Source organism: Anser anser (assembly GCF_964211835.1).
Source record: "Anser anser genome assembly, chromosome: Z".
Taxonomy (NCBI): domain Eukaryota; kingdom Metazoa; phylum Chordata; class Aves; order Anseriformes; family Anatidae; genus Anser; species Anser anser.
In genome coordinates, this window is record NC_139723.1 from 12448754 (window position 1) to 12475845 (window position 27092).

A 27092-nucleotide genomic window follows, 5' to 3' on the forward strand; every position below is an offset into this window, starting at 1 on the left:
CACAATGCAGTGAGGATTTTTTCATGAGGCACTGAGTCTCTCCCTCAGCAGATGTACAAACTTTGCTAACTCTTCCCCAGGACAACCCACCGCTGAGCCAACCCAGAGGCTTGTTGTCAACAGGTGAAGAAGGGACGTACAGGTGAAATACAGCACCTATATTCCCAGTTGCCCTCTTCTTCACTTTTCTTTTAGATGCCAAAATTATTTGCTGAAAAAGAAAAATCACATTGTCTACCAGCTTAAAATTTATTGTAGCTGGATACCCAACTAGGAAGCAGGTAAAAGCAGTTAAAGTCAAACTAAATGGTAATTTTTTTTATTCGTGGATCTTTCTTTGACTCTGAGAGGGACAACGGATAGTAAACGCCTTTGAAAATTTGAAGGGTAAATGCATTTTAGTACTGAGCTTCAGGGAACAAAAGTTTTTAAGTGTTCACAATGTGTAAAAGGAGCTTCAGAAAAAAGCAGGTTAATCTGAATCCTACCTTTTTGAACAAGTCCCTTGCCTTCATGCTGCTGGGTCTCCAGGCAATCACACCCGCTTCTCCAGGGTGCAGAATGTGCCAGGAAACAGGCATTTTCCCAACTGGATGTGGGTAATTACCTGAATTCAGAATTCCGTTTTTTTCCTTGACTAAAAAGACTTGTTGCTCTCGATTCTGAAGTCTCAGAAACATACATGACATGAACAGCCCACAAATGGTAGTGGCAAGTTTGTAGGAGGTGTGGAGTTGGACGGGAATGTTTCTCTGAAATGCATTTGCACAGTTAGTTTGGGATTCCCACTGGCTGAGAAAAGGTTTTTAATTTTCCCCATCATTAGCATTAGTTCTATCCAAGATGCTCAAAATAATGTGGAAAGCTTTTCTTTGGGGATCTCAGCCATTATGTCAAACTAAGAACAGGAACTTTACATTAAAAAAGGGAAAGTGTTATGAGGATAATGATAATTATGATTGAAAATTTGTGCTTGATGTTCAAAACCAGTCTCACCCAAGTACTATCCATGCTCCACAGTCACACTTGCAGCCTTCCATGCCCTGACCACCTGCAGTCATGGAAGCAGCTCAGAGACTCAACACCAGTCCTTGTCAGAGGGGAACTTTGCCCCTGATCTGAAAATTAATCTGGACTTCAGCTTTTTTTTAATGTTCATCAGTTTTCAGGGGTTACATATCATCAAAGGCAGGTTTAGCTCCCACTCGAAGGATAGTAGAAACACTGCCCAGGTTTTGATCCTGGTTTTATGGACATATATATATGGAGTAGCTTTTCTTGTTGTGATATGATCAGCTGGCACATACAGAGAAATGATACAAAATCATGATCGTAGGGATGACAGTAACACCACTTTCTGCATTTCATCTTTTGTGGTTCTGACAGAAGCTTGAACAATCTATTTTACTATGATTCTAAAGCCTTTTACCTCTTACAGCTAATTTGTGCAGAGTATGCTACTTGCAACTCTATGCAAAAAACAATTTAATGAATTTATTGTGGAATAGTTCTCACTTCTGTTGGGTGAAGTGTTTAACACTACAAAAAACCTGATAGAGACTTCATGAAATGGGAATGCTGTTTTCCTCCAAAGAAGGCTCTCCTGTCTGAAGAGCATGTGTTTGCTCTAATGGACATATGCTCTTATCAGATGGACACAAATGGTTGGCATTCCAGCTAAACCAGTGGTGTGCACCACTGAGCATCCTGAGCATCCACCCTGAGGCACGCTGCTGGGCAGTGTGGGAAGCCCTGCGCAGGTTTCAGTCCCTAGTGGAGACATGCACTTCCCTCCCTGGTAGGGATGTTCCCACCCAAACCTCTCTGAAGTCAGCAGGACTTCCTTTCACCCCCTTCAGGGGCTGGGAGAAGGCAGCAGACCTCTGAACTCACTGATCCTTCAAAATTACGTGGATGGGAAGTCTTGCATGTGCTCTGAGTCCATTAGCACTCTGTAACTTGAATTATTCTAGAGGCAAATCCCTTCCAATGGCACCAACCTTGTCAATCTTGGACATGACATTCCTGTTCAGTTATACATATACTTGCAGGGGAAGATCCATACTGCCTTTCCCTCTGTCTTTACACAGAGACATGAGCACACTGCAGTGAGGCAGATTTCAAGCCACTGTCCTACCACCTTCCTTCAGCTTTGCCATACTTGGTTGTTTCCACAAAATTCAGCAAGACAGCGTTGGGCTGACTTTCAGGAAGACATGGCTACGGCCATGGGCTTGGCTTTGGTGAAGGAAACCAGGATCCTATTTTCAGTTGTAACAATGGGAAGGAAAGAAATAAGCCCAACTAAACTCAACACAACAGGAAACAGGGGCTAGCAGCCGGATGGCTTGGACTCCATCCTGCACGAAGTCCAATGGAAACTAACCCCAGCGAGCTGGCAGCCGGCCCACAGAAGGTCATTTTGATGTGGTCAGTGGAGCCCTACTCTGCCCCAGGTTACAAGTTTCATCTCAGTATTTATCTCTTAGTTGCCCCTGGGGTATTACCATGCATGAAAGGAAAGCAAGCCCAGGAGAGAAATCAGGGAACATGGCCAGGGAAAAGTCAGGTTATGTTTTTTCATGGGGTGTTGTGGATTCATGCTCCCATCCAAGAGACATCTCTCCCGCTAGTGAGTTTGATGCAGTAGGTACCAGCCAAAATCCCTCATAATACATCTCTTGTTGTCAAGTCAGTCTGCTCTAACAAATGTCCCTCTGTGCTCTAGCCATATTTCGGTGCTGTATGGCTCAGCTCCTTGTTTTCCAGGCAAAGTGCATTCCCTCCCCTCTCCTCCCAAGTACCACAGGCTCACCTTCAAGAGCAGCTCACAGGTCCACAAGGTCCCACTGATTTTCCATAACCTTCCTCAGTAGCTGTAAGGATCTGGGTTTGCTTGGATGATAAACTTGCTAACTCAAGCCTTCCAGGCTGTCAGGAAATGTAGTCATTTCCCATTGGACGCTACTTCAGCATCCTACTTCCAAGCAGGTCTTTTGGTGCCTTCCTCATCTCCAGTCCTGCAGAAAAGCAAGCCTTGCACTCTCATTAGCTGTCTGGATGTTGTCCAGCAAGGTTTGACCGCAAGGAGTCTTTCAACTTTACTTTAAATCCATTACATTCACCTTTTCCTATATTTCTCCTGTTGGTTCACCAACACTGAACATATATTTTGCCTTCTTCCTTCATTACTATTTTTTTTTTTTTTAGTGTCTAACCACTCTCTGATGTAATTCCCTCTTTCTGCTTTCTGGTCCCAGCTCCAAAGAATGAGGTAAGTACATTACTTAGCAGCTCATCCCGGAGTTGACAGAGAGTCAACTGAGTGACTGAGTTGCTCTACTGAGGGACTCCTGACTCCTGCACCAGAAATGGCCTCATTTCCTGGTGGAAATGTCTCTCCTGCGGAGATGCTCATTTATTGCTCCGAGTTCTGCATAAAAGCATTACAAAGAGGCATTCCCCATTTTGTGGTATTCGTGGTGGAAAGGGAACAGAAAACTACTGCCCCTTGTTGAAATGGAAAACTGAGGTACTGCATGGAAATTGCCCACAGTCATGCAAAGCCTGTGGCAGAGTCAGGAGTCGTATCTGTATCTCCAGAGTCCTGGTCCAATATTTTACTCAGCTGGCTGTATTTCCTCTCTCTTTTGGTTATTTGCATTTGTCGGCTGTATCCTAGGTCTCTGGGTTAGAGGCAGGACCAGAAGTACAGGCTGGGGTTGGTGCGGTGACCGAACCACTGCATTGTGTTGGTGCTGTGGCCCTGTGCACTTCCAGCAAGCCCCAGGAGCAGGGTACGAGTGGGACCGCAGCCACAGCCCTTGAGGACAGCACTCCACTGCCAGCTGTGGGGGCAAATCCGGTCACAAATGGGGCTGGCTAGGGAGGAAGGAGGAGGTGGAAGCCCACCCAGCCTGGCGGTGTTATTGCAAAGGCTCACGTAGCATTATTGATGAATGTCTCTTTGATGAATGACTGTATCTGCTTTGTTTTTCATCATATGCTTGATTTCCACACAGTGTTAACTAATGAAGTCATGGTTTTCTGTATTAAAATCACACGTATGTCACTGTTAGTTCATAACAAACATGGCTTCATAGTAAATTTATACACAGTGTAATTTTTTTCCACTCTTAATGAAAAACACACTGTTTGGCTTGGGCTACCTCCAGGCTTTTCAGTTATGGAGTTACTCACTGAAGGTGGAAGCTTGTGGGAGGTTGCTTTAAGCAACATTACTAGCAAAGCCACTTACTCCAAATATTGGCTGTTCTTTTACTTTATTTGGATGAAGAGTAGTATTTTCAAAAGTGTCTGAGCTACTTAAGAGTCTATGGCCTACATCAGAAAAAAATTCACTGGTGCATGCTGGGCTGGCTGTGATATTTTTCTTTCAGAGCTTGCTCCTTCACACTGTAATACAAAGCACTTGAACAAAGGTGCCTTTTACCAGAAGTTTCTTTTGGTTCCTGAACCAGAATAACCTGGACTGGCACAAGCACTAGTGGACTAGTACAGACACGTTTATGCAAGGGAAGTTGGGTCTCTTCCATCGTACTCAGCAAAATGGATGTGGCCACGTTCATGATTGACTTGGTGCACTTAGGAAGAAAAGCCTGTCTGACTTTCTGCCAAAGTATTCTACCAAAACTTTATGTTTCTTCAGACAAGCAAATGCTTTGGGGAGATCCTAGACTTGCAAATAAAGGAATGGGGCACCAGAAACAAACAAACAAAAAATACAAAACAAAGCAGCTGTGCTGCAAAGGCTTTTTTTTTTTTTTTTTTTTTTTTTTTTGGGTACCACTGTATACTGGAAAACAGATAGAAAAAGAACATGAATTTTGTATAGATCACTTCTTACATGTTCTCCTTATGCAACTGCCTGTTGTCTGTTCATTAGTAAAATGGCCAGCCTGGCCACAGCTGTGCTGCAGGAAGCTTCCAACATTCTGCTCAAATGCTGGGGAGAAAAAATCCCCAGACCCTGCTGTAAAGTGTGGGATACTCTCATCCTGCTGGTTGTATCTGCTGTGGCACATACCTCCTGGTGAGGCAATGCAAGCCAGAAATCTCCATTTGCCAGGAGCCACTGGGGAGGAAGGGAAGCCATCCTGCTGGTGGTTTTCCACCCTTCTGGTGGGACCCTGTCATACAGACAAAGTCGTACACGTCCTTGGACACATTCTTCTTGGCTAAGCTATAGCCATCAAGCATCAAGAGCCATCAAGTGGAAGCTCCCCTCCACATCCCCCTTCAGCCTCTGCTTTCTCTACCCTGTGGGGTGGGATCCAGCCTCCCCGGCTATGTCTTTTCCTCTGAGTTCACTGGGTGCAGGTTGGATTCAGAAGCTGGTGAGCGTTTTCAAGGACTGCAGACCTTCTACAGCAGCTAGGTTTACATGGTTTGTTTAAAAAAGGAATCTGTCATCTGTGATGGTGATTAAAAAATCATAATTTCTCCTTTTATTATTGCCTTCTGTGCTTTTCCAGACTTTTTGAGCACTTGAGCTTCAGGGTGTGTTCTGCTTAGAAAAAAGTAACACATCCCAGTTTCTGTCAGATTTCCATACAGAAATATAGAACAATACTAAAAAAAAACACAGCCTTTTAAGTGAAAGTCTGCTAACCCTGCAAGTTTTCATGGAGTTTGTCTAAGTAAACGCACTGCCTGTGTTGCAATTGTGTTTTATTTTTGCACTTAAAATAAGTCATTAAACGTGTCTCATGTTCCTGGACCAAAATAGCCATCACAATGCAGATGCTAAGCATGCCTCCAGCTGACAAGAAAGGAGGTCTGACAGCCAAGGGCCCCAGTTTATCTCTCCATATGCTTCCTTGATCCACACAAACCAAAAAGAAGGATTGGAGCACTGCTGAGCCTGCTGATGGATCCTCTCCTCCTGCCCCATGTCGAGCAGTCCTCATCCCACCAGTGCTTCCATTGACACTGCTGCTTGGAGTACTTGCAAGGAGCGTGCACATCTTGCAATAGCAAGAGAATGGACAGATGATCTGGAGACTAAACAACAGCTCATCCCAAAGCATGGTCATGCAAGGATGCAGGAATTTTGTTTTAAAATAAAAGAAAGGTCAGTCAGCTTTCTCAAGCTCTTAACCCACTCCAGTGCTGGGAAGTGTGTTTTCCTGGTGTTCCTCCTTAAGTAATGCCAAAGGGGCAGCCAGCGTGCCTGCAGGACAGTGTGTTAGCTGTAAGGACATATGCATGATATTGGCATCTCCTCTGACATAATTTCTAAACAAAATAATTGTCACTTACCAGCATCTAGTTGTGGTTCATACTTAGCCCTTGCTGTCAGCACAGAGGAGAAGGGTCTGGAAGGCAATAGCAGCTGGCCTAGCTCAAACCAGGCACATTTTTGAGTAACTCCCTTGAACTAAGGAGTGTTTACATATTTTGAAAAAGCAGGATTGCAAAGAGACACTTGAGGACAAGAAGAATGTACAAACTTCAAAATCTGTGGCAGGACAAGCATTAAAATATCCAGATATTGTGAACCTTGGAAAAAACGAGAAGTGAAAAAAAATAACCTATGTCAGTCCTTGAAGCATCCTTCAATCTTTTAGTGGTAAAACATCATTTCTACAAAAACAGTTTAATTTTGTGTTCAGTGTGGGTGGGAAATGGGAAGGCTTATCCTTGTTTCAGTTGGCCTTCTGAGCTCTTAATAAATGAAATACACCTAAAACAACAAAGTTTTCCATCATACAAAAAGAAAAAAAAAAAAAGGCATGCCATGAAAAGGGCATTATCCTTCCGAAGAGAAAAAAATAGCAGAAACCTTTCCTGAACTTGACAGAAAGCCTTTGAAATAACCACAAAATAAGGCACTGAAGGTACAGGGGGGGTCTCTTCTGTGTTTTCCCTTCCCCTCTGAAACTCTTCATTTCTGTGTTCTCCGTGTGCTGTGTTTATCTCCCCCCTCATCCTCAGGGAATTACAAGGAAACCGTACCTGTGGTGGCAAGCACCTCGCGGCTCATTTCAGGGTTGATTCAGGCTACCTGGAGAAGAAGGCTCAGAGGAAAACAACCCGGAGGAGGAGCAGGAAGGGCTCTTCAGAGTGGGTGCAGAGAGAGGAGAAGTCCTGCCGGAGGCTGCGTGCCGTGACGGGGGGAAGGAGGCGCGTGAAGGCCTCGCAGCTAGGAAGGGGAAGGCTTGAGATAAAAGTGGAGCAGGCCCATTTGCAGCGGCTCCCACTCGCCCCGGCCCACCTGCAGCAGCCTGGTGCCGGTGTGAACAGAGATAAGCCGAAGTGCTTTCCTAGAGAGCTTCCAAGCTGAGGCCAAAAGCCAGGGAGGCACCTGAGTGAGGAGGCCAGACGTGGGGTCTTCCAGCAAACCCAAGCTAATGCTAGGAACCGAAACCAGACACAGCCTCCCACTTCAGCTCATGTAACCTCACCAAGGCTGGTTAGGAAAGAAGACAGGAGGGCATTCAGACCTTCCGGAAGAAGTATGCTGCCCGCAGCAATGGGACTGTAAAGAGTTTTCCCTGAAGAGGCTGCTCGCTGTCCCTCTCAGGGCACCTCCTTTCTCTGCTTCTCTCCTGTAAAGCAGGGCCAGTGCTGCCACTGGCTCCTGTGGGCAGAGACAGCCTTGCTTCAGCTTCCAGGCCCAAGGTCCCCAGCCCCAGTGGCTCTCTCATCCTAGCCACAAGTGACCCAAAGGCTGATTGGAGAAAGCACAACACAGGAAAAACAAAACAAAACAAAACAAAAACAAAAACAAACAAACAAAAAAAACGTGTGAACAAAAGCAAAGCACTTAAAGCCAGGCAAGCAAAGGCAATGATGCTTGGGCAGCATGCAACACCCAAGGTTGGAGCCCCAGACCGAGGAGCACACTGGCCATGGTGGATACCACTTCAGCTCCAGCACCACAAGGCACCGTCTATTTTTCTCCCTATGAAGCACAGCTTCATGGTTGCAAAGTCCTAATGGACCTAGACCCCTCTCTGCTCCAGGCTGGGGCCAGTGGCAGGTGGGTGGGTTGTCCCCTGGTGGGTTGAGCCCTGCAGGCTCTGGGCATCATCACCCCAAAGCAGGCAGGTTCTCCATGCTTGTGCTGTGTGCTTCCTACTGCACCCTGCGGCCCCATCCTGCGTCGCCGCACGTGTTGTGTGTTTAACATTAACTGATCACCATATAAACACTCTAACCTTGCCAACGAGTGGTGATCCAGCTCTTAAAACAAAAAATCCCAGAGGCTTTGCTTTGCATTTTCATGAGGCGTGATTTATTTAGCAATTGTGTGTTTTGGCTTTCTGCATGTTATGTCCAGCAATCAAGCCTATGGGGCTGCTTTACATTACACTTCCATGCCGTGCAAATCACCAGGGTGTTAGTCATGGATCACCAGTGTTTTGGGAGAGGAAAAAATTGGACTCTTCCCTTTTTCTGTTTTTGTAAGATATTTAATAATGTCCCAGTTGATTAGTACTGTAATTCTACTTTAGGAACATCAACTTTATTTGCTGTTATGCCGAAACAGCCACTTGTATTTTTTTCACAGTATGTAAGTGATCAGCTTCTCTAACAAAAGGCAAGGGGTTAACTGACCCTTTATTAAAGACTGCTTTCCTTCGAAATGTGAGTGAAGTGGGAATTAGCATAAAAATAGAGTTGTAAACCAGTGGTATTCAACCAGCATTGCAGTAACTCTTTTTATTTTCCCGTTCTTCCTGCTTCCTGTGGCTGTACAAATCTGTGCATGGACACATTCAATTCCATATATAAGCTTTCCAGTCTTGGGTTAGTTATTGTATGACCTTCTATGGTTAAATCAAAAGTAGGGTTATATTCTAGGAGAAACATGTCCATGCACAGAAGAAAAAGGGAGAAAGGAAGGGAAGGGAGAAGGGAAAAGGGAAAAGAGAGAAAGGAGAGGGAGAAAGGAAAAGAGGGAACAGGGAGAAGAGGCAGCAGGCTTGTCTCTCTGTACAGGAAGACTTTTCTGTGCATCATGAAGAGGGGGCCTGAGCTTAAGAGGTGCAAATATGGACTTGAAATAGAGAAGGGCGGGCAGATAGGAGTCAGGACCAGAAATGATCATTAAGTGATCTACGTGAAACGACCTGTCCCTTCATTGTCCCTGCATTTCATCCCCGTCCTGTTGCCTGGGCCAGACAAGCCCGAGCTTCCACACAGACACACTTAAAGAATTCCCCTCCACACCCAACATACCAGCTGAAGGGCCATACCAAATGAAGGGCCTTTCTTGCACACTCCATATTACACATGCTAAATACTTTATTGTACTAGATACAACCTCTAAACATTTACAGTAAGTGCACTTAATAGCAAAATTGTTTGCCAAACCTCATTGGCTCTCTCCATACTTGTGAGTTATGAGCACAATTTTGTTTAAACAGGAAAACAAATGAACAGATTCCTGAGTCTCCCACATACACTTCTGGTTATCAGAAGTTTATCATAGGCAAGGGGGAACATTTCGTGGAGGCTCTTGTTAAAATGCTGACAGCTTAGCAGTGGGTTGCATTTCCTTATGCTACAGAAGACAGCAGCATAGATTAGTATCTGTTTATGTTTTTGTATCTACCTCTTCTTTTCTCATTGGTGTACTTAGAAAGCTGGAGCTGACTGAATAACTCTTTGGAAAATCCTCCAAGCATAGGAAATGGATGGAAAGATAAGGACACCTTTTCTTGAGGAGGCATGGCTGGAAAGGGGTGAGAGTTTGGACACTTGAAGTTTTCTTTTGGAAGTGATCTTTCCAATCAAGCTGCCCAACCAATCCTGGGCAATCCTGGGCAATCTGGCCCCCAAAACACGTGAGACTGAAGCTGCAAAGACCCTCCAAGTACATTAATCAGTGTACAGCTGAGACTGGCTGCTATCTGGAAGAACTGATGGGAAAGAACATTATGCACTGTAACTGCGAGAGCACAGCAACGCTCTCCATGGCCTCATCTCTTCTCCATGGAAGAATTCACTGTCTTCTTCACTTGCAGATGTGGGATTAAGCAAAGGAGCCAGCCCTTTGTACTGTCTGTGTTTAACTCAAGTGGCAGTTACCTTTCTTTTAAATAATGTTTTACTAAAGGCTGATGCATACCTACTGAGATAAGAAGCCTGAAGCATGCTAATGTAGGGTTCCAGATTTGGGGCCTTCCTATTCTGTCAGCTTTCGTTCTGATTTATCAGTGCTAACTAGAGCACTTGCAAATTGTTGTGCAGACAAGACCCTTCAAAAGACCGTGAAGGAGAAGGTCATATTTGAGTTATGGCACTTCTGCAGCGCATGAGAAAACAAGCCAGTTGGTTCAGGCTGGCCTATGCAATCCTCTGCCCACCTCAGGGACACAAAGGGTGCATGGTTTTATCTCCCAGCTCTGCTTTGGCATCATCCTGCTTCCGCATGAGTGAAAGACAGTAGGAACATCTGCAGCAAAGCCTCTCCATCTGGTGATACCCTCTTTAATCTCACTTGGGTAGAAAAAGTTTATTTCAAAAACTCATGGTTTTAGTCCGTAGGCCTCTACCTGCACTGAGGACAGACAGAGCTGGTGGTGGCAGCGTCACAGAGAGAAAATCCAGCTGGCTTTATACTAATTTAACCTGGTATCTGCTAGCAAACTACTGGGACAACGGGAAGGTCAGAAGCTGTAAAATCTGCTTCAGAAGCAGGGCTGGCTTGAGCTGCCCAAGACAGGCTGCACCTGGGGTCTGGGCTGGCCTGACCTGCAGAGATATAGCCCGAAAAATATACTCCTTGGAGTGACCCAAGAAGTTTCATATCAATGCCATACAGGGAGCAATTTATGCTGATATTGACAAGGCACTTTCAGGGGAAAGCAAAAGTAAGACATTGGTCACAAACATATTTCTTCCCTCTTTGACACCCAAATTACTCAGGCGTAGTTTGTACCATGAACATATATAGCATGCTTGGCCTTTCTTTTTCACCAAGTGACCAGCTTTTTAAAGCAACGCCATAGTGCTGAGTAGTTGGGAAAGGCAAAGTCAAAAAAACACCAACACAACCAATCAACCAACCAAACCAGAAAAAAATACAACCCACAGTGGCTGGTCTTGGGGCAACTATTTAAAAAACCCTGCTACTGGTGCACTAAGGACAGGTATGCTTAGCTTTAGGAAGCACTGTAAAAGCTCTTTACTGGTTTGCCATTTCTCCTTGTGCCAGTTATGTGCCCAGCCTTCAGCATCCCAGTCAGCAGCCAGCCTGAAGCCACAGAGAAATCCCAGAGAACAAGAAATGCACTGTGTAAAACAAAGAATATGTTTTCAGCTTTTCATGTAAACACTGCAACTAACAACTCTGTGGACCAGTGCGTCACCCAGCCTCTAATGTCAAATGTGATAGCAGTGGGTAGTTATAATTTTAGTTAATAATCCCTCATTCAAGGGCAATCATTTCTATTACTTTCCATACTTGTGCTGCCCCTAAATAAATGAAGTAGGAAAAACACATTTTCTTTGACCTGCAGGTGACTTCATCAGCCATTTTGCTACAAATACGCAGCTCCCACCGCTACAATTGCTGAAACAAACACCATTAAATTTGAACTTCAAGAGGATTTACTTGGACCAGAGGCAGCCAGCAACAGAAGAATTTTAATGACTGTGGGAGGATCGCTGGTATTTTAAGAAGTCTTCTAAAACCTTTTGTAGGATTTGAGATAAGAAAAATAAGTGGAGCAATTTTTTCCCCTAAGTACTTCACACCGTGTTTTCACATAGCAGAAATGAGTTCTGCATCTGCATAATGAAGGTGCAAAAGTCTGAATGGAGAAGAAAAAGATAAAAAAATCTGAGACAAAACCAAGTGGCATGGGAGCCACTCTAAAGAAAAGAGCAGAAGAATTCTTCTATTCCAAGCTCTTGATTTTATTCTCTTTGCTCACAGCAGCTTTAATTTCATTAGCTTGCAAAGAAACACTCAATCCACAGATCAGATTTCTCAAGGATATAGGGAGATCACGTCAACAAAACAAAGTACTAATTAAATCTTTAAACAGCAGCCACATGCTCAGTTAGTTCCTCTAGTGGAATCTTAGAAGCAACTTTTGCATCCTGTTGCCTTTGATTTAAAGCATTGCACTTCACCTTCTAGAAAAAAAAGCCCCCTGCTGCCAGAAGTGCTCCTGGATTAATCTACCCCACGGCTGAAATTTAACTGCTGTTAGGAGTTCGAAAGGTCCAGCTTCTTGAATTGTCGAGTGCCTCCTTGGAGAACGTCTGATCGATGTACCCGGGCAGCACCTGCCACCTGTTGCAATGGTAACAAGAATGCAAGAGCCTCCTTGGGCATCTGTCTTCACGTTGGGTCTCTGGACCCACCAGCATGTCATGAACGATCGCGCTCCCCATTAAGTTATTCACCCACTGCTTCTCCGAAACCACCGCGCACTCCCAGCACAGAAAACTGGGGTGAACGAAACACTGCTATTTCTTAACATCACCCTCCCAACTTATCCAGGACAGACTCTGTGAAGAACATGCAAACAGCAGTTAAAAGGACACTGGGAAAAGGAAGACTACCCCCAAAATAAAGTGTCTATGATGCTCCTCTTTTGTGAGGAAGCGGAGGACAGGAAAAAGTGCTCTCCCTAGATTCAGGGAAGAAAGTGACTCGGAGCACTTTTTAGATAAGAAAAAAATAATAAAAAAGTGTTTGTGAGATGTCCTCTCTCTTTGGAGGCATTCTCCTTTCTTCTGCTTACCTGCACTAGCTCGGCCATCATGCAGGCACCAAGAAACATTATGACTGGCTTTGCAAGCAGATGCTTTTACATGAAAAATTTCATACAGCCTGTTCTCTTTCTCACTACAGTCACGTGAATAAAACACAAATCAACCTTTAGATTCACTTGCTTTTAAACACGATCAGATAAAGACCTCTGCTTTGTCCAAAGGAAGTGCAACATTTGGTACCTTGATCAGATGGCAGATAATGCTTCATTTATCCCCTCTTCCCACTCCTCCTTCCACAGTGTCTGTACAAATTTGGCTTAACAGTACAAGTGAATTTCAGTTTTACTGAAAGCAGTGGCAAAACTCTCACTGTGTTTAGTGGGGACAGGTTTTGCTCACTTGCTGTTTTTCCCTCTCTCAGCAAGGAACTGCGTTTTCTGAGCAACTTTTTCCCATGATTTTAAACAGAGATGCTAAAAATTCGGCTTTGAGTTAAGCTGACCCTCTCATCTCCATTTCTTCCCTGCCCACATGGGAGAATATAGTCCCTTATGTTACATTCCAATACATTACATTGACTGATACACCTCACATTTTTTACTTTTTTTTTTTTTTTTTTTTTTTTTGCTATAGAGACATATTACTATAAGGAAAATGGTCTTAGAAATTTACCGTTGATATATTTTACATTGTTAGGAGAAGACACAGTTTCCCAGAGGAAGGTCCCAAGTTCTTTGTCTGCAAGATCCCATCTTTGCTCATGTTTGTTCCCATCAAGAAATTTTGATTAACATCACTGATTCTTGGGAATTGAAATTCACATTAGTGGCATTTCTCTTTGAAACAGCTACATATGAAAGTATCTGTCTGTCATCTTAGCTTTTCATAGTAATGTGCATATGTGACTATTATATAGAATGGTTCAGTCATTCGCAATAGACTACTGCATATTTGGTCTTGATTTTACAAAATAAAATTTTATCTTCATTCTTAGCAGCCCACTGCTTCTGAAATGCAGGGTAAATAATTTAGGAGATACCCTACAAACATTTCTCAGTGCAAAACACAGAAGTTGTTGTGTTTCTAATTAGAAGAAGTTTTTTAAAAATGTATATATTTTTTTCATGTTAAAAATCCCATTTCTTTCCATCATGAACAAGAAAAGCATTCCAACAGCAAAAATATATATATATATTTTTTAAACTTACCAACATGACTGTAGCCCTTGAAGAGCCCTAGAGATGTGTCCTACTTTAAGAACTTGACCCTGAAAAACTTGGGACCCCTCACACGGTACACATTTCATACCACACTTCAAAGAAGAACATTAAATACCTTGTGACTAGAGTATTGTTTATTTCATAATCTAAACAAACACTGGAATACAGTCTATGCTTTTCTACTTTCCTGCAGACTTTACAACGAGTTTTTTTTTTCTTCCCATAATTAAAACAATCTGCATACACACAGAACATGCATGCTCTCTAACACCAGTAACGAAGGTAGGAAGAGTCAGTTTCCATCATCTTCCTGTTGCCTGTATTAGAAAAAATACTTTTGTTTTTACTGTAGTTACGGCAGTGTGGCTAAGGATACGAAGACTAGAGCACAGTTTTACTCCCTGCACAGAAAATGTTCATCAAAAGCATGCTGATGGTGATAAATATTACATGTCTATTAAATGAAAGGCATACTTTTATCCCCTTTACTCCCTTTTTAAAAAGACTAAGTGGCTACATGTAAATGCAGTGAAGCAGGTATAAGCTTAATTAATCAGAGTTGATTCAGACTGGCACCAAGACGCCGCGAGGGCCGATGAAGTCTCAGCGAGGCTTCTCAGGGGTGAGCGTGGCTGCAAGGCGTCTGCTTCCCACCTTCTGCGAGCAGAAGGCAAAGGCCTGGCAGCACAGCTGGTCCCGGCACCAGCTGCTGTGCCGGGCTGCCTGGAAGAGAAGCGCTCGTAGTCCATTAGTGTTTGAGAAAAAAAAAAAAAAACACAACAAAAAAACCTTTACGAGTGGGTTACCTCCCCGGGGTGGCTTTGTCGGCCGTGCGGCTGGCTGGCGGGGGGCTTTACACCACCGAGTGGTCATTGCTGTGGACGCCGGCCAGGATGGTGTGGTTGAGCGAGGACGCCGAGCGGTCCGAGCCTTCGGTGGGGCCGTTGGCGTTGTCGCTGCGCTGGCAGCAGAGGATCTGCTTGAAGGTCGCGCTCATCTCCTTGTCCCGGTAGGAGTAGATGATGGGGTTCATGGCAGAGTTGAACTCGGCCAGGAGCAGGAAGAACTTCTCGTAGGCCAGGACGTTGCACTGCGGGCAGCAGACGTCGAGGAGCAGCAAGACTAATCCCGGGGTCCAGCAGATTATGAAAGCACCTGGTGAGGGGAAGAGGAGACGACACACAACAAAACCCACAGATATACCAACCTGCTGGCACCCGTCACAACACCACGAGAACCATCCAGCTGGAAGTGGTGGTGTTTAGTTTTCTTATTCAAGGGCATCTTTCTCACACTATTTTCTTCACTGACCTGATGAGATGGCTGCCTTTCAGAGACCCATGAACAGTTACGGGCAGCACATCAAAAGAGCAAGGCGCTCCCCCCCACACTCATGATTTTAAATGTTCTCCGCTTGGCACATACGCCTGCATTTAAAGTTGATGATGAGGAACATTTTCCCCTTCAGTTAGAGACCTCTGACTAATCAATCTCTTGATCAGGAGAAACAATGCTGTAATTTACTTCTTGAACCGATAACAACAAAGGAAACCTTTCTGTGAGAGCTGTGACTGAAGCATCAGTAATAGAGAAAAAGTGGTGCAGGCAGCAATTCTCAAGAAAAAAGAAAGCCTGGGTCTTGTTAATCCATTTCAGCCCTATTATGTAATGGAAAGTCCTAAACACACATCCTTCTTGCACTGAAATGCCGTCCTTCAACAAATCTACTCCTTTTCTTAGGGCTCTATTCAACAGAAATTCAGAGACTCCTCGGGCTTCAATAGTGTAAATGCCAAAGAGCCTTAGCCCGATTAAAATGCTTCCCCCTCCTTTCTCTGCTTTGCAAAGCCCTGATGGGGACAAAGCCCAGAACAACATTTGGAGCTCAATGCAGAAATGAAATCAAAATGCCTTGCATTTTACTGGAAGTACTGAGTCAAACAGTGATGCTAACTTCTTGCAGGGTTACAGAGGTTTTGAATCCAAGCACAACGGGGGAAGCCCTCGCACACAGGCCCTGTCAGAGCAAAGACAGTGCTCCTGAGATTTTCCAGGCTGACATGCTTGGTGGGGGTGGGAACCGAGCTCTTATCATCAGCCGGCGGGCTTCAGAGCAGCTATGAGGGCTTCCCAGCACTGCCCAGCCAACGCTGTTTCCAGCAGGTTCTTGTATCACCTCCCTTTTTTTGGCAGCAGTGAGCTCTGTGGGTCTCATAGCTGCCCTCAGTCAGACTCTGCCTTGCTGCTTGCTGTCCGCAGCTTGGGCAGCAGCAGCCGCACGCCATGCAAACACCTTTCCCTTCAGATGCTGCTCACCCAGATCAGGCAGAAGAGTGGTTTCTGAAGGGCTTTGAAGGGTGTGCTGTGCTACAAGATGCTGGTTGCCAACCGGGCAAGCACACACAGGTTTTCAACGGACCAAAAGACAACTCCAAACTGAATTTGCTTGCAAACAGTGGTGCCACAGTGCCCCTCAATGCCTATCACTTTGCTGGTCAACAACTCACACAGGGAAAGATGCTGGGAGGTGAGATGCCAGCTGCCAGTACAAAGCCCTGACTTCTTTTGCCAGATTACTTTGTTAGGGGCTGGCAGCAGATTTACAGAATAGGGCTGAAATTCTCCGACAGTGAGGTGGCATCAAACACGAGCCCACTTCAGAGCCTTTGTCTGCAGCTCTTTTGGATTCCAGCAGCCCTGGAAAAGAGCACTTGAAACCTGGGCAGAGGGTTTTATTCTTTTGTCCCTTACTCGTACCTGTTCCTGGAAGAGCAGAAAACTGCATCTCGTTACATGCAGGATTGCCCAGGCTGATTCAGAGGCTGCCTTCCCCACGGAGCAGCCCTGCTGAGCTCGTTTCTGCAGAAACTGAGAAAATCTTTCAAATTCAACCACTCGCTGCAGAAGCTGTGCGTGTTGTGCTCAGCCTCCTAGCTAGCGAGGCAGTGGTGGACTTTGTTCCATGTTTGGCGTGTATTTTCTTCATTACAGGCTGCCTCTGGAGGATAACATCAGAGACGGGAACTCTGCAAGTCATGGGATCTCCAGTCAAGGACAAAAGATGATGACAGCATCCTCACCCAGCCTGTAGCAGAGAAGTCCGATGTGGGAACAATGGGGCTGACAGGAAGGCTCTCCTAGGGTTGCTCAAAGTTGCAATTGAAAGCTTCCAATTTTCCAACAATTTTTGTTGTTTTGTTTCAAATCTTTTTGTGGAGAAACTAAACGTATCAAACAGATCATTCTGTTGCTACCAGTTTTGGACACGTTAATAGCAGCAACAAGGGGCAGCAGTACGGTGAGGCAGGTTGCCCTTGGCCCCTGAGAAAGCCCCAGAATCGCTGACAGAAGTCCACATGCAGCGCACTGCACTGAACATCTGAACATTGGTCTCAGGTGGAGTTTTGGAGCCTCTCAAGGCTCCTCAGTATCTCAGGTACGTCCAATAAACTACATGCTGAGGCCTGACATGGTTGCACTCCAGAAAAAAAGAGGGCTGTGGTCCAGCAAACAACTACACTCTCCATGCTCCTCATTCTGCCCTCAAAAATAAAAAGAAAAAATGTAGGGCTGATGCCTGAGGCAGCTCTGAGTGCAGAGGATGCTGTCACTGCATGCTGCCACCCTGCTGCTTGTGCCCACTGGTGACGAGGCTGTGGAGAGCAGAAGAAACGTGTGGCTCCAGACCCCAGAGGTAACTTGGGCTGCCCTGGCTCCCGGTGGCAGACCCCGCCGACTTCCCATCTGGTTTCTTCCACGCAGTTTCTTCCACACAAGATCCAGGACTGACCTTTGGGCACACAGTGTGAGTTTCAGGCTTCGGAACAGACGGCTCGTTTGTTATTGGGAAGCAAAGCCATTGAAGCCAGCCCCATTCAGTCTAGCGGGTTTTGTTTCCCTTTAGCCCCTGGGATTTTCCTAGCAAAACTTCCCACCACGCTAATGGCTCCTGTGGCTTATTAAGCTAAGTGCTTGCAAATGGTGACACAAACAATGCCTCCGGTTTTCTCTCACTTGTTATTTAACTGTCAGTGCCCTGGAAAATACTGGAAAGCATCACTCACAGTGAGGGCGTGTTTGAATTAGGTACAGTGCAAGGAACGTAAAAGTGGCAGGCTCCTGCTACTTCAGATGTAGGTCATCTGTTAAAGGAGGAATTCTTGTCCTGGAACGAAAAAGGCTTGGAGTTTATTTTTTCTACTTCTTTCTTGGAATATTTGTCAAAGTAAAGTGATACTGAGCTAAAAGTGAGGTTAAATTCTTCCCTTTTCTGAAATCTGCTGTGCATCGATTTCACCAACAATGAAGATCTAAAAATATCACATCTAATAAAACAAGATCCAAAAGCCTCATACTGCCTATGTACTGAGAAGCCTTCAGCATACTTCACAGTCTTGATGTATTTTTCTGCTCAGGAACAGAACCAAGAGGAGCCCAAAGTGATCAGCTCCCAGGTGCATCTTAGCATTTCACAAATGCCATGAAACCCGCGTTACAAGGACATACAAAGCAGATCTACTGCATTCAAGGAATCACACCTGATCATCTCTATGGGTATGTCACTGTCCTGCCATGGCACTGGGAGAGCCCAACATGCACAAATGAAGCCGCAGATGATAAGTCCTTGAGTTGCCTGCACAGAGAGTGCCCTGGGGTGACGCCTCCAGCCCTGGCAGCCCGTAGGGTGCTGGCCTCACACGGAGCTGACCTGGCTGCTGGTCTGCAGCGTGAGCAACATCCCCACAGTGCACAGCCAAGGTCTGCCCTCTGGGTCTGGGAAATGCCCATCAGGCTGAGGGGTGGGAAAGCTTGGGCACAGGGAAAATAGCACAGCGTACTTTAACGAGATTTAATGAGACAAGAGGGGAAGCATCCCTATAGACCGGGAAGCACAAATCTGAGTTACAACAAAGCAGTCATGATATGAATCTCATCTTCTGGAACTTGCTGCGTGATGATACATCCCACTCAGGGCTGGAACTCCAGCTCCTCGTGCATAGTCTGGCTTGCTATGCTGTGGGGAAGTTGTGCTGAGGGCTTTCCAGTGACCATGGTATGACTACATCACATCTGCCCTGAACCCCTGTCCAGTGCAGCTGTCTGGATTGAAATAAAATCCATGGTAGCTGCAAGCCTGGAAACTCCTGGGTAAGTGTGGCATCATGTCAAGATGTGATTGCGAGAGAGTAAAAACTCTTGTGGGCAACAGACACACGAAACCACGCATGATAAATCACACAAAAATGAGCAACTTGAAAAACAAAAGAGAAAACAACTCCAAGAAAAGGGCAGCAGAAAGGAAACATACCACCACATGAGGATAAACACTGACAAACTAGTCACTTATTGCTAAGTCCTCAGTCCTCTAATGAATGTCTGCAAAAACAACACAACAAATTTCACACAGTACAGAAGGAAAAAGAGGGTAAGGTAAACAACAGTCTCCGAAAACACAGAAATATTGCTTTAAGGCCGTACCTGAGAGACAAATCACATCTGTGCTACCACAGGCAGTCATGCCATGGTTTAGTTTATTGCTAAGAACAGACCTTTTGGGGTGATTTGTTTTCCTGCCAGTGGAGACTGTCTCACACTGATGCCTGTATTTACAAAAACTTGGTTATAGCCAAAGCAAGTACGGGTCCCCCTCCTGAGAAGCACGCACAGCCAGAATGTTGGACATGGTTAAATAGTAAAGATGTTGAAAAGGGCGGGAGAAACATTCCCAGTATGTCTTAAGGAGCTTTCTTCTGTTTTTCAGAGAAGTTCAGTGCAGACACTGCACAGACCCTAAACCAAGCACAGGTAAGTGCCTCTGTCCCCCCGTGTCCCCCGCCGTGGTGTCCCTGCGGTGGCCAAAGACACAACCCAGCCCAGACACAGCTGCTCTTGAAACTTCTCAGGTTAGCAGGCAAAGCATTTCCTAAGCAGCACCATTTTTTTATATTTATTTATTTTTTATTCAGCCTTTTCGCCTTGGACGAAGACAGACTGCATTTATTCCATGAACATTTATTTTCCCCTCGCTCACAATGATGAAATAAAAGGAGCGCGGCTGCTCCTGCCAAGTCACACACCGCTGCTGCTCGTACCCTGATCTCCCACATGCAAGGGGGAGCATCCACGGCTTTTCGTCAATGAGGAGAAAAAGTGCATTTCAAGTAGAAAGCAGCGAGGCAGAGCTGGAAGGAGGGAAAGGGGCGTGAGGGAGGTTACTCTCAGGCTCTGGTGAGATGTGACCTGCAACAATACGTCCCTGTCCTGAAACATTTATTTTCCATAACCATTTTCCTTAACAACCGCGAGTCCCTGCTGTGAGCCCTCTTCCACCCATCTGCGTGTCCACCCTGACTTTGCTGTTTTCTGGCATGCTCTCAAGCTCAGCCTGCAGGTTCCTCATCTGGAGGAGCGGTGGAGGAGGAAAATATGGAAAGGGCTCAATTTAGGGAGAAAGAGGAGAGGTTGTCCTCTCCAAATCCCCTCCTCGTGTCAGAGTATGGTGGGCAGCTACACCACCTCTTCCAGCAGGACATCCAAGGACCAGGAGAGAGAAGAACACTGGGCACCACCACCGGTGACCAACAGGGATCAGGTTCTTGCTGTGTTTTCTGCAATGATGTGGGGACACAACTTCCATGGGAGCACAGCAGCACAGACCTGGCTGGCTGGTGGCTGGGGGAGAAAGCTGGAAGGTACTGATGTTGGAAAGCATTGAGAAAGAAAACAGAAACTGCAGCATCCAAAACGAGCTGCGGGCAAGCGGTGGCCTGCCCATTGTGCAGCAAGGTGGTGGAGGTGCAGAAGAAACTCTGCGTTACATCTGCCTTGTTGATTAAAAACAAATGTAAAAGCACAGAGCCCTGGCTGTATTTAACAGAGCTATAGCCAAAGGCTTCAGAAATGCCTGATATTTCCCAGCACAATGACACCTTCAGCAGGGACAGCCGCTTGCTATGCTATCTGGGGAAAAACCTCATCAGCTGCAGCACAACTGCACTTTTTCATGCCCTCGCCATCTGTAAAGCTTTATCAATAAGCCTCCTTATCACCCTGCATATTATTGTGTGCATAGCTCGAACGGAGATAAGTACTGCATGAAATAGGCCTCGTTTATAGCTATGTATTGTTTTCCCCAGATAGAAATATTATAGAATGAAATCTAAAATGAATGCTGGATTATTATATATGCAAAGGACCTGTGAAGACCATTTATCGTGCTGTAAACATACAGAGCGTGGGCGTCATTCTTCTAATGCTAGTCTGACATCACTGTCCCCGATTTTGCCACAACATTACTACAATATAGCTTATAGTTCTTACTGAATGAAAACACAGTTGTTGCTGTTATCTGTAGTTTTCTGCTCGAAATACTCGACATTGGGGTAAGGTTTGCTTTCACCCATGGAATTTTTATACTAAAATATAAAATGTGGCTACCAGAAATGGACCAGGTTAAGAAAGGTAAAATAATCCCATGCTAGATTTGGCAAAATCTGCAAAGACTGAGATATGAGAGTCTTGCACCTCTATCTACAGGCCCCAAGGCTCCACCAGGCTTGGGGCTTACCATGCTTTGTGTTTCTGACTGAGTGCAAAATGCTGCTTTCTATCACATGTATCCTGGCTGAGAAACTCTGATGGAGCAGAAACTTTGGGTTTCACACCTGACATTTCTCTGATGGGTTGTGTGTGAGGGGAAGGGGCAATATCTGCAGCAGTGCAAGATGGGAAATGAGAACAAAGAAAAGCTAACAAAAATCTGCATCCATCTTCATGAAACAGTATCTTAGATACACTTCTTGAGAGATGGTTTGGGGCAAAATAATCCAGGAAGTAGGAGAAAATACCCAACTAGGAGGTGTATGGAAGGGTCCCAATGCTATGAGTTACCAGCCTGTCCTTCACAGCACCATACTTGCCCCATTCCTGGGACCCCTGTTTTAGTCTTCCATGAGCTGAGGAAGTCTGAATTTGCATTCAATAGACAAAATCCTGACCTCCCTATGGACAGGGAGCAAATCTCCAACAGTTTTTCCCAATTTCACATGGAGAACTGACAGGTTTGCCAGATTTTTCCATCTAGTGTGTGCATGCATGGTTGACAAAGGGACTTTAAAATAATAAGCTGCTTCTGCTAGCACTGTATACATTCCCTGATTTCCTACCTTCTCCACAGACAGAAGATGCATGCCCACACTCCAACCTCTTCCTGAATCCTACTTCAGGATGTTGAGCTGTTGTGTTTGGTCAGACTTTGCACAAACTAATGGCTGCATTGTAGAGAAGCACAGAAATTGTATCTTCCTCCAAAGTGCACTTCTTCCCAGGAGGATACAGTATGTCTGCTTCAAACATGTCTTCATCTTTGAGCTCCTGTGCACAGGATTTTTTCAGTGTTTAAGGCATGGCTATCTTTGTCAATAATAATACTTAATATTTCACCTGTGACTGCTCGTCTCTTTCATCCTTGTCACAGAACCACAGAACAGCCCAGTCTGGAAGGAACCTCAAAAGACCATCAGGTCTGACCTTTTGTGGGAAAAAGGAGCCTAGATGAAACTATCTAGCACCCTGTCCAGTTGTGTTTTGAAAGCCTGCAGTGCTGGGGACTTGACCATGTCCCTGTGGAGGTTGTTCCATTGAGGGGCTGTTCTCACTGTAAAAAAATATCTTCCTTGTGTAAAGATGAATCCCTGCATTAATTTATGTACCTACATTTTCTGTACACAGAGACAACTGAATATACAGCTGTCCCACCACAGCATCTGGCAAAGTGCTGACAATAAATGCTATCCAACATCCTCAGTGGCACCCTTTGCTGACCAGCAGCATGGAAATGGAGAGACAGAAAACACCAGTGGTTGGGGCTACATCTACAGTCCCCACCACCATCACACTTTCCTGTTTTTTGGGGTGGCTGACACCTTCTGGCCTTCTCTTCCAACTCATGCCTTTGCCTCCTCAAGCCAGCTTGCCTGAGGATGAATGATAACAAAGCAAAACAAACTGAAGAGAAAATGAGACGTGGGCAGAAGCAAGCCATCAGTACTTGGGTACACATTAGACTCCGGCCCAGGTTAGCACTTGGTGTCATTCTCTGCCCGCTGCGAGCAGCACAGCGAAACGAGTTTGCTGATCTCTGGCCAGCTGACCTGGCCACCCTCAAATAGCCTCTGGCTGACATCTCTGCAGCAGAAATCAACACTAATGCAAACTTAGGAGACCAGGGCTGTTTTTCAACTGACACATGCAAACCAAAGGTGTTTGGATATACCCTTGTTTCAAACGCACGTTTGTTGTTGTTTTAAAGGATATCCTCCAAAGATGGCACGCGCGAGCTGCTTTCAGAAAAGAAAAGGAATTGCTTGAGCCTAGGGCAGCTTATCCACATCCATTTGAATCTCTCACCTCAAAAGGTTTTTAAGGGAAAATGGACTTCGTCACTGATCTAATGATGACTGCAGGAGAGAGAAAATGTTTTTTTATTTCCCCTGCCCCCCCAAGAGACAAAAGTAAGCCATTTATCTATAAAAAAAAAAAACATTTTAGACAAAAACAGGAAGTCATTAAGTGCCAATGGTCAGGATTCCAACTGATTTCTAAATTCATAAAGATATGTGAAGCTAATCTCTGAATAAAGGCCCGGCTGTTGCCAAAGCAATTTGAGTATTTATCTCTGTGTAAAGACAAACAGTAGTCCCCATGGAGTTTCTTTGTTGCCAAAAACCTGACACACAGAGGAAACCTCAGTGTCTTTTTCAGCTTTCAGCCGTTCTACAAGAGCCTTTATGCTTTACTGCAGACAGAAATGGTCAGGCAGTCCCAAACCGGTGGTGGTAGCTTGGCTGGAACAGGAGCACCAAAGTCCCGCTGATCAGAGGCTCATGAGGCTCATGGTGATGGTGTCCCTGTGTCACAGTGACACAGCAGAAAGAAACACATGCAACAGAGCTATGGGGAAAATTAGGAGCAAGAAATCACCTTTCAGTCCACACCTGGCATCCCACTTGTGCCACCTCGCTGAAATTCAGCCTCCTCTTTACTGGCAGTGGTTGCTCATGGTCATGAGACTTGACACACCAGGTGCGGGACAGACACGTCCCAGAGGCAAGAGGAATTTCTGAGGCCCTCAGTCCCTGGCGTGGTGCAGCTGGGGGTGGCAAGCAGTGGCCCTGTGGTGACTCTGAGCTGATGGGCCTGAAGACATGCAAAACACCCTTCACGTGCACCTGTGTCTCCATGGACAATGCCAAGAACCCCATCCCTTCTGTCAACATCAGCCGTGAGGGAGCCCTGCGGGTCAGCAGAGAGTGGGCAACCCCAAAGTCCTCGTGGTGGCCACGCTAACAGGGCCACCCCCACATGAAGGCTCATGGCCAGAGGTCACCTCAGGCAGGAGCGGGACGGCTGGCACCCCACAGGCAGCTCACAAGCCGGGCTCTGTTCTGCCTGCACCTCCAAGGTATATTTAGCATGCCTGGGACCTGGGCGTTTCTTCGCTCCTGTAACTACCTGCAGGTTTTAAGCACAGAAAAATCTTTCATGGCCGTGTTGAAAAAAACCCACTGTTTTCCCTGCTTTTCTTTTGGGAATCCGTAAACCCCCTGCGTACTCTGGCACTTTCCCGGGGACCGTCACAATGCCACACTTAAGCTATACACTTTGTTTAGCAGATTTCAAGCAACATTGGTGCATGAGATTGTTTAATTGTATTTTCCTTTGTTGTCAGGGACATTAAGCGTTGCTGGTATTATCTTTGGATAAGCTCCAGTTGCAACACAAGTTTCCAAATGAAGCATGGGTGGATGCAACTTAATGTGTAAAGGCCTGCTTTGATTCTTACGTAAGATGAAACTAGTAATATTAGAAGGAACATATTACCCTCTATCTGCTTCCTTAATAGGAATAAAAACAGCTTCTCCCATGCTCGTACCAGACTGTGAACAGGACAAAGTGCTACAAAAGGGTAGAGACACTTGAAATGGCAGCACTGTACACTCAACTGCAAGAAATCTGTGTGTGTTTTTATTTGATAGAGCCCTAGTGGAATTTATCCAATGATAGCTAGCTGGTAAGGTGTGGTGGACATCCCTTGAGCCAACTGTGTTAAGTCCAATTACACGAAACACAGATTTTAGAGCAGAATCAACTCTGACGTCTGTGCCTCCCTGGCAAAGCAAACAGCAGAGCTCCAGATTGAGAGGCACAACAGGGAAGGAGCTCTCGTGGTTAAGGGGACTCCAGAATATGTCTTCCTGGACAATCAGATGGTCTTTTGTATTTGTTGGGAAAGCCTCCTTCCCAAGCAGACCTTCTACTCCTGATCTAAACGTTAACAAAATAAAATACTGCCTGAAAGCAGCAACAGCCTGGGATAGCCCATGCACGCAAGTCCCCCGTACACGCTGCAGGTCAAGCAGCTCTCACATGGAGAAAGAGGGTGTCCAGGCCCAAAGGACGTTGCTCCTGCTATCACCCGACTACCGAAACATCTACAAAGAGCAATGATAGAGCAGAGGCAGGATAAAGCCCTAGGACAGCAGACAGGCATGGCACAGCACTTCACAAGAGAACCACCAAGTGATTAACCACCCTGATTTTGTTTGTGGTATGTATATACCGACAGCTTATCAGAGAGGTAAGTTCCAGGTTTCAGCACTTAATTCTACATGTACTCATTTAAACTTGTCTAGATGAGGCTGATAGGCAGAAAACACAGCTTCTAGCTCGTCTTTCTACTCTGCAGACGAGACAAGATTTAAAGGGAAGCAACTACCTCTTGGCTCTCACAGATGCCTCTGGTTTCCCTTGGAATACCTAATGTTCACTGTTTGGATAAGATCACCTTATACTGTAACTTAAGTCTTAGATGTCAGGAAGAATCAAAGGCAAGTGCTTTATCAACTTCAATGAAGCCAGTCTGTGGATTCATTAAAATATTATCATGCAGAAAGAAGCATTGCAAAAGTGTACAGTAGGCACTTTTTTTCCCCTGTCAGAAGGGTGTTTGCCATCCTGCAGCATATCATTTCACTGTGGTAAAAAACAGTATTTCCCGTACTTAAAATGGGAGATACAGTGAACGAGCCTGGAAATGTTTCACTGGTGTTGGTGAATACATCTGAATGCCAGTGGCAGCTTCTCTGTAATTTCCCTTGTGCATGCCGTCACTGAATCGATTTTGATTAAAACTTTTCAGGCAAACACAGAAGACTGCATTGATAAAATTTAGCCTTTACTTGAGAATAACATTGCCAAACAAGGCTTTATACCAAAAAAAAAAAAAAAAAGGTACATCTTCAGCTGGTCCCTTCTCTCAGCTGTTGAAAGTGCTGGAATACAGTTACTGGGGAAGTGATGCTCTGCACAGTTCTGCATTATGTCCTCAGTCCAGCGTGAGCAGGTAAAAATCAAAGCAAGGGAGAAATTCAGAATGCATGAGACACCCCTCATCCCTGTGAAGGAGGCAACCCCAGTTTTATCCCCCATAAAGGTAGCCACTAAAACTGCTTCTGGGTTAGGCCAGTGATGAGCCTTTTGAGTGAGTTTCCCACAGTCACACATTTACCACCGATGGGAGTTTGACTCGGCACACCAGATAATTCCTTATGTCCCAGCTGCTTTTCGGGAGCAGTGCTCTACCTCTGGCAGTGTGCTCTCCAGGTCTAAGTTTAACCCCTGGTAAGCAAAGCATGGGACCTAGAAGTGCCCAACAATAGTGCTTGCCTTTCAGCTACTGTGTTACCACCACATCCTGCGTCACTGTGGCTCAAAGATTTCTATATAAATAGCTTCTGAAACCACAAAAAAAGAGCACTATCATACCACATCGAAGGTTGCTCAATCTGCATGTTTCTGAGGATGCGTCTCCTTTAACCTCTGGCACATTGCTTGTGCCAGTGTCCTCATAATGGGCTAGATTTGGGCTATGTTAAAAGAAATAACAACAACGAAAAAAATAGTGCAAGGTCTTCTCTTTCGGTTCACTTACTCCCACCTACTCAGGAAAGAGCAATTCTATTGCGGCAGAACGCTGAAACACTTCCAATGGCAGAACCAGGCTGGTCCCCAGCCACCTCTGTCCCTCTCGGGCATGCCTGTGAGAAGTGACAAATAAAGATCACTTCGATCCAGCCCCTATCTACCCAGCAAGGAAGGAAGAAGTGTTAACAT

General features: G+C 45.4%; 1 protein-coding gene across 4 annotated transcripts in view; it reads right to left on the reverse strand.

Moving 5' to 3' along the window:
• Positions 1 to 11874: 11874 nt before the first annotated feature.
• Positions 11875 to 27092, reverse strand: part of LPAR1 (lysophosphatidic acid receptor 1) — a 72265-nt gene continuing 57047 nt past the window's right edge. For 3 of the 4 annotated variants that reach the window (XM_083819151.1, XM_083819149.1, XM_083819150.1), the window contains exon 4: positions 11875 to 15074. In XM_083819151.1, the coding sequence (XP_083675277.1) occupies positions 14773 to 15074 (302 nt within the window). In that variant the 3' untranslated portion in view covers positions 11875 to 14772. The remainder of the gene's footprint in view (positions 15075 to 27092) is intronic. The other variant, XM_083819152.1, reaches the window with a different exon arrangement.